Source organism: Pangasianodon hypophthalmus, chromosome 15, assembly GCF_027358585.1.
Source record: "Pangasianodon hypophthalmus isolate fPanHyp1 chromosome 15, fPanHyp1.pri, whole genome shotgun sequence".
Lineage (NCBI taxonomy): Eukaryota > Metazoa > Chordata > Actinopteri > Siluriformes > Pangasiidae > Pangasianodon > Pangasianodon hypophthalmus.
The window spans coordinates 11,250,327-11,262,057 of NC_069724.1; the positions used below are offsets into that span (position 1 = coordinate 11,250,327).

The following is an 11,731-nucleotide window of genomic DNA, read 5'->3' on the forward strand; positions in this document are numbered from 1 at the left end:
GGATAAATTCACATATTTACAATATATTTTTTGTGAATTCATTTATTTCTGTAAAGCTGCTTTGAGACAATGTCCATTGTTAAAAGCGCTTTACAAATAAAATTGAATTGAATTGAAAAGAGCAGTTACACTCACACACACAAACTGGTAACGTGAAGCACCAAATGATCTTATTTTAAGCTGGTTACGCATTAAAAGCTTATCCAGAACTTTATAAGCAGTGAATTTTATGTAACAAAATTTTTAATTACTGCACTAGAGGATGATCTGGTTTAAGAACAGCCTAAAATCAGGACATTGATTGCGATTGTTAGGAAGGATGCCCAGACGTTACACATGACACTTATACTGCATACTGATCATGTTGAGATGATGCACAAGCTCTGAGCTCAACTGCATCAAGGTTGCACTTGTTGGTTTCATGATGGTTTCATACTTAACCACAGACAAGCTCCTCAGTGCAGCTTTTTCTCGGAAGCTCTGAGGGGGAGAAATGTGATGAAAGGCTTGTTGTAAATAACATATGCAAGGGTATTCCCTGCCTTTTAGATATTTTTATTTTTAGGGTTTTGGCAGTCTGAGGTTTGAGGGTTCTTTGTATGTGAAGGACAGCAGGTTATTTCCCAAAATTCGATTAAAATCATAATATAACATTATATGAAAAAAAAAACTAACCCCATTGGGCTTTTCACAAACCTGGAGGTACGTATACACAGGGTAAAATGATTCCTGGTAAGCCTTTATCACAGAATCACCAGCATTATTTTGCAGCATTAATCACCAGCACTTGCAGTGGAAAGGTTTTCCACCTCATCTTTGTCAATGTTGCCAAGACTAAACTTCATAATGTCCAAAAATATCTTTGTGGAAGAACTCATTCGCAGCTGTCATGGCACGGGAACATTAGCTGATTCTAGCATTGATGATGAATAGCTAGATATGAAGTTACATGATATTGTGTTTGTATTATTTCATATTTACCACATTCCAGTTCATTTTCATTAATTAGCATCCTTTTGCTAATGTTAGCTAGCTGTATTTCTGGTTAATTGAGAGCTGAGGTAACACTCATAGTGAGAATGATGAGTGGTTTTGTTTGTTCGGTTTTAAATGCAGTCAACACTGAGGTTATGTTCAGAGATAATATCAATGAGGAGAAATGAAGAGCCACACAAACCTGAGGTAAAACTCAGAGGCTGTGAGAATAGCTTCATTCAGATAGCGAACCATTTCTACTCAGTTTATTTGCCTTCTAAACTCTATTTATTTCAAGCTGATATTTCAAGTTGTTTCTTTATTTTCATTGCAGTTATTAATATTCTGTTCTCATAAATGGTGTTTGATTCCATGGTGGTTTTTTTCTATGTGTTGTTGTTGGAGAGGAAGTAAAATGACTCTGTGAAGGCTACTTCTGACAACAAAAACTCGGAAATGTGAAAAAGGCCCATTAAACTTGTGGGCCCATTAAACAGTGCTTACATCACATTTTCTTTTCCTTTCAGTTAAATTGTCACTCTGTCACTAATTGTCACTATAATAATAATAATAATAATAATAATAATAATACTTTTATTTAATGTTTTAATATTTAATACTGTATATTTAATAAACTAGGAACTAGGCTAAAATGAACTTTTTTTTAAGTGTGTAAGATATTCTGGTCAGTGATTTATGTTGCTAGCTAATTTCAGAAAGGAGACATGTTAGTTAACCAAAGAATCGTTAACTTTATTTCTACATTTGAGCTTTTAATCATATGTTAAATTTAAATGAGAAACAGCTATGTAGGGGTCCAGATGGGCAGGCTGCACTGAACTTGATGAAAGGAGAATATAAAGTAAACGACAGCTTTCCCACCTCTTCACAATCCCCCGATTTCTTCCATTTGGCAGAAGGTATGACACACCATTCAGGATTCTGGCCTCCAAAACACCTCCTTCTCAGCTTTGTTGCTCGGCTGCTAAATGTGGGTTTTATAGGTGTTGTTCAGTAGTTATGGTCATCACAAAGAGACTTCATGTGTAAAACATGTCTTTTTAATTTGGCATTTAATTGAGGGTGAACTGTTTTTGAGATTTATGGTCTTATTTTAGATTTATTTAATTACTTTAAAATTCTTTCAGTTGTTTTATTTTTATTTATTTGAATCTATTTTTATATATTTCATTTTATTATAAATCTCCTTATACTTATTTTTGTAGTTCTATAATTTCAATTCATTTTTAAACATTTTATCCTTGAGCATTCTTACATTACTTTTCATCTTTGCTGTGTTTTTTTATTTGTAAACACAAAAAGTAACAAAGTTTATTATCCATCCATCCTTCGTACAGCTTATCCAACATAGGGTTGTGGAGAGCCTGGAGTCTATCCCAGGGGACTCGGGGCACAAGGCAGGGGACAGCCTGGATGGGGTGTCAACCCATTGCAGGGCACAATCACACACACTATACACAATTTAGAGATGCTAGTCAGCCTACAACACATGTCTTTGGACTAGGGGAGGAAACCGGAGTACCTGGAGGAAACCCCCGAAGCACAGGGAGAACATTCCAACTCCACGCACACAGGGTGGAGGTGCGATGCAAATGTGCTAACCACTAAGCCACCTATTATTATTAGTAGTAGTAGTAGTAGTAGTAATCGTCATCACACACTGACATCCACTTTAGGCCCAATATGTTTTTCATAGTCATCTTCCTTATTTAACAGTTAAACCTTGTTGATAATTCTGTCATATTGGCCATATAATGAGAGAAATTAATTGAACTGGTCATCTTATGAACTTGGGATTCATCTGTATCTCTGAACAATGTGTGATAATGACCGTTTTAATGAATTAATTAGCAATAATGTATAAACCCTCCCATAAACATGAGCTACGAAACTGTTAAACGATTATATATAAATTCAGAATCTTTTTGATTTGTCTGCAGAGGTCCCTGTAACGCACGGTTTTCAAGTTAGCGATATGGCATTCACGAAGGAATCGACTCTTTGAATAGGCTCTTTTAGGTGAATGTTGGGAGCCAACTGACATAGCTATCTGAAGAATAGATGCTTTCGTGTTTTTGCTGGAAATTTGTTGGGCACATGATAATGATTTAGAGACAGTTCTAAGGAGAATGATGAGATGAATTTCAGCATGAGGTTTCAACTGCACTGCTGCTTGTTAAGATGTATGTTGTGTATTATAACCCATTCTAATGGTTTCCACTACAAATACCATTACAAACCATCAGCTAACCATTGAAACCATTACCATTACTGGTTCTTAATGGTATCCACCAGACATAACATGCCACCAATAGAAGGCAACAAATAGTGGTAACTAATAGTAGAGACTCAAAGGGACCATTACAACTTCCATTAAAACCAATACAATTCCCATTATAACCATTAAAACCATTACAAATTCTACTAGGGTTTCTATTTTTATTTCAGCAAGGAATGCAGGAATTTTACTGTCTTTGTCAATTCAACATGTAGCACGATGGTTTTTACTTTTATTTAAATAGACTTTTATGATCAGGGAACCAACTCCAGCCACTGGAGGGTTGCACAAACCAGTGCACTCTCAGTGCCGGTGCCAAGCCAGAAATGGGGAGGGTTGCATCAGGAATTGCATCTGGTGTAAAACTTGTGCCAGAATCAATATGTGAACGGTGATCTGCTGTGGCAACCCCAAATGCGAGCAACTGGAAGAGGGAAAAAAAAATCTCCATTGCGCAAAAGCACTAAAAACCTCTAGCTATCCATTAATAGCATCTCCAGATTTTCTTGCAAAACATAACTTCAACAGAAACTGATAAATGAGTTAAACATCAATCAGCATATTTGTAAGCTCTGATGTGGAAAAGACATGAAGTCAATCCTAAAGTAAAACCACTAACTTTAAATGATATGATGAAGGACTGCTTGGTGCTTTAACATCTCAGAGACTGCTGCAGTCAAACGATTTCCTTTAAAGATGCTCTAAATGTCTTCAGCAGCAGTGTTATAGGTAGGTGGTGTATTTTCCAGTCCTTTCACCACATTCATGCCCCATTTACACATGTTTGGAAGTAAACATTTATTGTCATCTGCTGTGGAAATAAAGCCATGGCATGTTGGCAAAGCTCTCACTCGGTCACTGTGGTTTCACCTCAGGCCCCGGGGACCCCACACATTTCTGAGCATCTGTCCTCCTACCACCCAACATCTCATCATGATCTCAAAGTTTCTCTTAGACCAAATGTAGACGTCTTTAGTGTCTGTGTGTGTTTTGCATTGTACACACTTGCCTTGACCAGACTAGTTTCAGACACATTGTTAACTATAAATATCACTCTGTCAATCTGCATTTTTAAGGCTAGTGTGTCTATTATATTTAGCTGACACTTTGATCCAATGTGACTTATAATTGCGACAGGATAAAAACCAAGCAGTTGATGGTTAAAGCTCTTGTTCAAGGACCCAACTGTGGTCCTTGGGGGTGCTAGGATTTAAACTTACAACTCTCTGATTAGTAGCCCATTAATTACAGGTAGATGTTGACCTGCTATGGCATTACTGCCTGTCGCACCTCCTCCGGTGCTGACAGATTACCCCAGTTGTCCTTCTGCCTTGCCAACATGCCTAAAGACCAAAACCATACAGGCCTCCCCAGTGACTAAGGCTGTAGCGAGCCCCATTGGCACTGCAAAGCTTTAAGCTCTGACCCACCACTTTGCAAGGATTTAGACATGCAGTTTGCTCAATGTTAAACCTGAACCACTTATTAGCTACATTAGTCGTCATCTAGTAATCGAGTACTAGTAATCACCTCGGCAGATAAATTACATTTGTGGCAAGTAAAACTGTAAATGTCAGGAACTTCTAAACTTATTGGGTGGCCTTTGCAGTATTGGTTTATAAAGACAACCACTCAACTACACACTTCTAACAATTACCCACCGAAGGACCTAATTTTGTCTCTCGTTTAGGATCTAACACCAAACTTCTAATTACCACCAGCCGCTTTCTTTCACACTTACCCCTATTCCACATCTTTACATCACCTTGCTGCTACGATTACACACTCGTGTAAAACTGTTTCATAGAGGAGCAAAGTGAACAAAATAAAATGTATTCATGTTCATCTTCCAAAAACAAAATCTTCCTGAAATACTGATATACACAAAATCTGTGCCACTAATACGAACATTTCTAACAGCTGCTGCTGCCACCAAAGGTTTTCTAGTCAATTCTGTCCACTTGGCGGCCATTTTGGCAACACCAGGGTTCTGTTTAATGGAATCGCAAGAGACAAATACCAGAAATGGATCAGCAAGATGATGTTTCAAACATCTGTTACATCTGTTAAAACAGCATTACCGTTACAACGTTGCCAAATGTTGATTACCAACATCCACTAACGGCCATTAACCCTGAAATCCGTTAAGTCAAACGGAATAAAGTAAAGTTGGGTGAAAGTAAAACTAATATTTTGTGACTACACCAGCCAGAAGTGGAAATATAGACTTAGGTCACACATAACTACAAACAACAAGCTGCTGCCTCTCTGCTCTATTCTGTTTTTCGCTGCCATTTTTAAACGCTGGCTGACGCACTGCATTGTGGGATATATGCTATTCATACAGCTTTAGAATACAGCACTTTGGCTTGCTAGTGCACTAGCTGAGTTATCTATGCGCTAATATGAAGATTTATAACAGCTGCGGCCACCAAAGTTCTTCTAGTAAATTCTGTCCACTTGGCGGCCATTTTGCCAACACCAGGCTTCTGTTTACTTGAATCGCGAGAGACATAAACCAGAAACGGACCACCAAAATGTTGTGAAATCTGTTAAAACAGGATAAAAATGCTGTAAATTATGACCGGGCTGGGTTCAAAACAACACGAAAAAACGCCCTTTTTTCAAACGTAGCAGAGCATCCTATTCTGCGCATGCGTCAGTGTAAGCCTCTAATAGGCCAGGCGTTTTCCGGTAATATCTTACCCAACAAGACGATTGGCTCTTTTGGATTGGAGGGGTGGGACTTATGTAACGCGCTTCCTCATTCATATTTTAAGCAGTGATCTTCTACTCAAGCTGAGGATGGTTTTGATAGATGACTTTAGCTTTAAATAACAAAGGCAAGGAAAATTACATGAACTGAGCCTAACAAGGAAATGAAACAGCCGTTTATTAAATAAATAAATAAATAAATAAATAATTTTGTGTAAATATACGGGTTAAATACGTGACGTCTTTTTTTTTTTTGCATCCAGTGAGAAAATTATTAATATGCATAAATATTGTCATGCCTTTCTTCTGTTTAAGAAAAGAATTTAAGAAAAAAAAAAGGCATATCCAAGTAAAATTCTCAAGGAGCGATTTAAAATCACATAAAAGTCGCAAAAACTGAACTAATCTGCAGCATATGATTATGTAATATTATAACATGATCATAGAAGAATAGATAGGTATAGATATATAGGATGAATAGATAATATGGAACACAGAAAATTGTTTACTTCATTTTTGTTTAAAAAATTAAGAATTGTTTATTTCTATAATTGATAAAATTTTACATTGCATTTAATAGGAAGACATAACATGATGACACTGACATAACATCTCTCAGGGTCACCAAAGACAAAAAAAAAAAAAAAAAGTGTCTCATAAGATCCGATAAAGTAATTTAATTATTCACCCTATAAAATATAGCAGAAACAATAGCAGTATAGCAGTATTAAGATTAATAATTTGTCTACTGCGCCTTGTTCAATGTATAATATTTCCATTCAGATACACGGGGCAAATAATTCAACTACAAATTTATCTTAATTAAGTCATAAACAAGTGTAAGATCATTTTAAATCACACACAGCCACATTATATGGTTTGCTTCAGTCTGTTTAAACCAGTCGTTTATACTGTGATGTATTAGTTGGTCTGTTTTCAGTGTCTGAATCAAGCATGAAAAGAAAAGGTTTCTCTCCATCTATTCCTTTTTTAGATTTTTCTGATGGTGTAGTCTTTTCATTTTCTGGCCTGCTCCTCAGGAAGAGTAGGAGAACAGAGAGTACTGACTCCATTCTGCCATGTTGCTGTGGTGATATCCGGAGGGATGGATGCTGTGCTCTGACATCAGGTGATGTGGGTGTGGATGTGGGTGTGGCTGAGGGTAGGTGGAGCTCGAGTACTGGCCTGCTAAAGCTCCACTCCAGTGGCTTAAAGGCTGCTCCATGTTATAATGACTGTACAGAGGCATTCCTGGCCTGGCTTTGGAGCACCCTCCGATGTTGGTGGTCATGGAGAAGTCCAGCGCTTTACTCTGAGAAGAACTCATGGATGGCAGAGGTCTTGAGAGCTCCTGCTCGGGAACGGTGGCCATGTCGGTAGATCTGGACTCAAAACCGTGGCAGTCAGTTTGGGCATCTGTGCAGGAGGGTGAGGACATCCTTCCAAACTCCTGAGTTCTGCAGGAATAGCATGAACAAGAATACAGAATTAAATATCTAAAAACAATGGGAACTCTGTGAGGTGCTGTTATAGTAAACATACTGAATGAGGAGTAGTGTGATGAAGCAAAGTTACTGTTACCACCCTGAGTATTTTCCTATAACAGGATGTTTTATTCCTCTTATACCACAGGAATTTGCCAACAGTGGTTGCCTTTGGCAAATTTCTGGTGACATGTCATAGGGCTCATATGAGTTTATAGTTACATTTAATGTTGTGGAGCATTATAGCACCTATAAATTCATTCCTTATAAAGTCATTCCTTCAGCAGCCTCTTTTTTTCTCTCTCTTAAAGTTAATAAGACTAAAATTGCATCTTGTCATGTTACCCATAAACCGCAAAGTGTAAACTCCTCTGTCCTGAAGACCGTGTGTCATTAAAGTGTTTTTTTCCCCGATTATGTCCTAAACTACATCAGCAAGTCTATCTGAAGCCACTGATTTTAATTTTTGTGTAATGCCAGCCTCTGTTAATTGTTAGGTACATTAGCTTGGCTGATTGTACATTTGGCGTAATCAATGTCGGATATCAGATAACCTACCTGTGCGGTTGGTAGTTGGCCTGTCCTGGAACAAGCTGCTCTGAGTTTGTGTAATCCATAGCTCCCTCACTGTGAAGACTTTGGCTGGGGTCCTGCTCTCCTCCCCATGGGGACATGTGCTCATCCTGGGCCATGGGCACTTCTTTGGAAAGCATCAGGCTTTCTGAATCCTCTCTGTGAGGGTCATATGGAAGCCTTGGCACATCTGTAGGTGACAAAAAAATGACATACAGATTAACACTAGGCAAGATCATTTACCCAGCAAAATTAAACACATCCACAGAATTGGTGCATCCATGGCAAGTTTTTTAAATTACTGTAACTTAAAAATCATGCTACCACCAGCGAAACCAAGAATCTCTGGGTATACAAAAAGGTAATCCACATCAAGCAGTGGTCTAATCATATTTAAGAAATGTGAGGCCCTGTAATAACTTTACACAACTCTACTGATGGTTCATTTAGTACCAGACTTTCTCCAAAATATATATACTGTATTTTTTTTTTTTTTACAAAATTTGGACAATCACCTTGGAAACATCTGAACTCTGGCTCCTTGTCTGAAGACTTTAGTTTCTTCGCTGAACTCTCTGAACACAGTTGACTTTTCTGAGCTCTGTGCCTGCAACAGAATGAAACACAATTGAATTTTTTGCCCTTTTAAAAACTCTTTCCTGCTTACCATTCTTTTCTTTAACCTTTCACCTAACCTTTTGCCATGGGTTCCTTCTTCTCTGAAGCCCTTTGCGAAGGGGTTGTGGTCTATCTTCAGCTTGGTGATCTTTGAAAAAGAAACAGAAAAAAAACAGGTTCTAGTTAACAAAAACAGTTCAAACACAAGAACAAGGAATGTGTTCAGGGTTCCGTGTATCATTGATAGAACTGACCTTGGTGTTCTGGTAGACCGTGACTGCGGTGAAGGTGGTTTCAGGGAATATGAAGGTCTGGAAGACGCTCCATCGCACGCTATAAAGGTCGTCAGCCTGCACCACATGGAAGCGAGGCTGGTAGCGGTGCATCGAATGCAGAATGATCTACAGAGAGAGGAAGTGAAAATGGAATTAGAACATGAGTCAAATCCAAAAAAAAAAACTGGTAGCACGCCATACAGCATTCTTACATGGCCTCTCTGGTCCAGTGGGTTGTTGGTGAGCTTCAGCTTGAGAAAAGAAATGGGCTGCTTCATCCAATGGCTACCCAAAGCAGGAGAATCTGGATGGACGTACGTTCTACACGGAGGCTGCGGCTCCGCTTTTCCCGCCACCTCCCACTGCTCATTATTCCACTGTAGGAGAGGAGATGCTCTTTTTTAGCAAAATACAAACAAAATAATAAAACATTTTCTGCTTGAAGTGTTCTTTTTTCCTTCTATATTTTGCTTCTGTATATTTTTCTGCTTCTATATTTTACAGACATGACATATGGCTGTAGGACACACCCACAGCCACACGTCTGGGAGGGTGACCTTATGTAAAGTGAACTGATTGCCTTATATAGACCCTAATTGCTCTACTGGAAGACATTAGCGGGGGAGTGGAGGGGAATTGGACTTGATTGGACCCCTAACTGAGGGAAGAAAAACAGGAAGTGATAATAGCCTTTGATATTCACACTTTGCAGTGATTGGCACTCCACAGGAGGACCACCGTCTGCACTCACAAATGGTTTTTGGGGGTGTTTTTTGTCTTGTTTTGTTTTTTTTTTTTCCTGTTTTAGGCGTCTTGTTTATATTAAGCAACTCCCAAAGTAATCTAGTTATCCATGCTAACCTGCAGTTTTATAGGTATCTCCATAGCAACCACTTTTTTTTTTTGCAATGATTAACCTTTGAGTGCTTTTTTTTGCTTACCTTGTACCTGGAATTGTCCACCGGGACCATGTCCACCATGATGACGTACTTGGCGTAGGGCACAAGACCAGACACACTTACGTTACAATATGGAAACATCCTCCTAAATTACAAGTGAAAGATAAACATCATGTTAATCAAAATATCCAAAATCCTTCTCAGGTGATTCTCTGATTATTTAGCAGCTTTATGGGTCAAATCGATTCAGCTGATTGGTTTTGTTAGAATTTTTAACTCCTTACCTTCCAGATTTAGTGATGACCATTTCAGTCCCGATGTCATGAAAGGATTTCCAGAGCTCTGAATATTCCAGTTTCATCCTCATGTTCCCCTGTTGGTAGGACTCAGCTGGATGAGCCATCGAGGGTGATGTAGATGCTGTAGATGAATGTCTCAGGTCTGCAATGGGCGTTATATAAATGTTGTGTACTAAAATAGCACTGCACATCAATAATGAATGTCATGCATTTTAAGAAAATCTGACTATATACTGATCATCTGATTATATGTTAAAAAACAACAACAACAACAAAACCTCACCTGCAATTTGCTCCATTTTTAAGATTCTTCAGTGCAGCTTGAGTTGATAGGATACACTGGATGTTAATATATGTTTATGTGATCTTGATCCTCAGCTGTAGACGTCCATAAATCACAAGGGAAAGAATTATAAAAAATAACCTCAAAAGTGTGCACAGGACCTCAGTTGTAAGTTGACCAACAGGTAAAAACAATGACAAAATGCCCCTGGCTTGGCTCAACCTTGAGTTTAAAGACATTGACCGAGTGGGCGGGGCCTCACAGGGTCTCTGTGTGTGTGTGTGTGTGTGGTGACAAAAGTGAGAGGGTATATTAGCATACTTTGAAGTGCTCTATTAGCACCGGGGGTCAGTGTGTGTGTGTGTGTGTCTGCGTGTCTGTGTGTATGTGGTTGTTTAGGGGTAGAGCAGCAGGAGGAGGTGAGCTGTGGATCAAAAGGAGCCTGATGAGGATATTATCATGTAGCTGAGAGAAAGTCAGCTGGTGATGTGCTCAGACATGCCTCATGTTGCAGTCACTAAGTCTATTATATGTGGCTGCATTAGTGTTTATAAAGTTGCCATGTATCTCATCGAGCTTTGTCAGGTGTCTTTCTTTTCTTTTCTTAAATCCCCTGGTTAATATTATGTTGTGACTAATCCCCTGTTATAAGGTTGATTGAGTTGATTGTAACTTGAATGCCATCTTGTTGTAATTTTCTTGGATTTCAGTGAAGCAAAAACAAAACAAAACAAAAAAACCCTCCTAAGTCTGTTATATAAATATATAAAATAAATCATAAATATATAAAATAGATCTATAACAGCGCCACGGATGTCTGATATGAGCATCATGTGTGACGTCATACAATAATGTACAATTGGAAAGAGATAGTAGGATATCGCAAAACTTTACAAAATATGATTTAAATTTTTTTTTATAATTTTGCCCCCATAGTGTTCCCCACCAATGATTACAGCAGGAAGCTCAGCTTTACTGCATTACTTTAAACTTAATGCTCAATACTGCTAAAATGTATTCTCCAGTAAATTCCAGTAAGTAAACAAATTATTTAAAGCAAAGCTGCTTTCAAAAATAATCATGAGTAACTTTTCAAAATAACTGTAAATCATACTACAAAGAGCAATAAACAGCAAACCCAGTAGACTGCTGCAATCCATTTTTTTATTGTACTGCATAGTACTGTGTATAGTTTTTACCATAATATTATCTTTTATAAATTATTTTTTAATCAAAATGATGTGACAAAACTAAAACCTCATAAAAAATGACATTTTAAAGTAAGGTCTAATTTGTCACTGTTATTTAACA

General features: G+C 38.1%; 1 protein-coding gene across 1 annotated transcript; it reads right to left on the minus strand.

Moving 5' to 3' along the window:
- Positions 1 to 6,613: 6,613 nt before the first annotated feature.
- LOC113543263 (T-box-containing protein TBX6L) lies at positions 6,614 to 10,672 on the minus strand. Its single transcript, XM_026941366.3, has 9 exons — positions 10,421 to 10,672; positions 10,123 to 10,279; positions 9,881 to 9,983; positions 9,152 to 9,316; positions 8,919 to 9,065; positions 8,742 to 8,812; positions 8,562 to 8,653; positions 8,032 to 8,236; positions 6,614 to 7,446 (listed from the first exon to the last, which is right to left on the minus strand). Exons 1-9 carry the CDS (start codon positions 10,434 to 10,436, stop codon positions 7,026 to 7,028), a joined length of 1,377 nt encoding a protein of 458 aa, XP_026797167.1. The 5' UTR covers positions 10,437 to 10,672; the 3' UTR covers positions 6,614 to 7,025.
- Between the last annotated feature and the right edge of the window lie 1,059 nt (positions 10,673 to 11,731).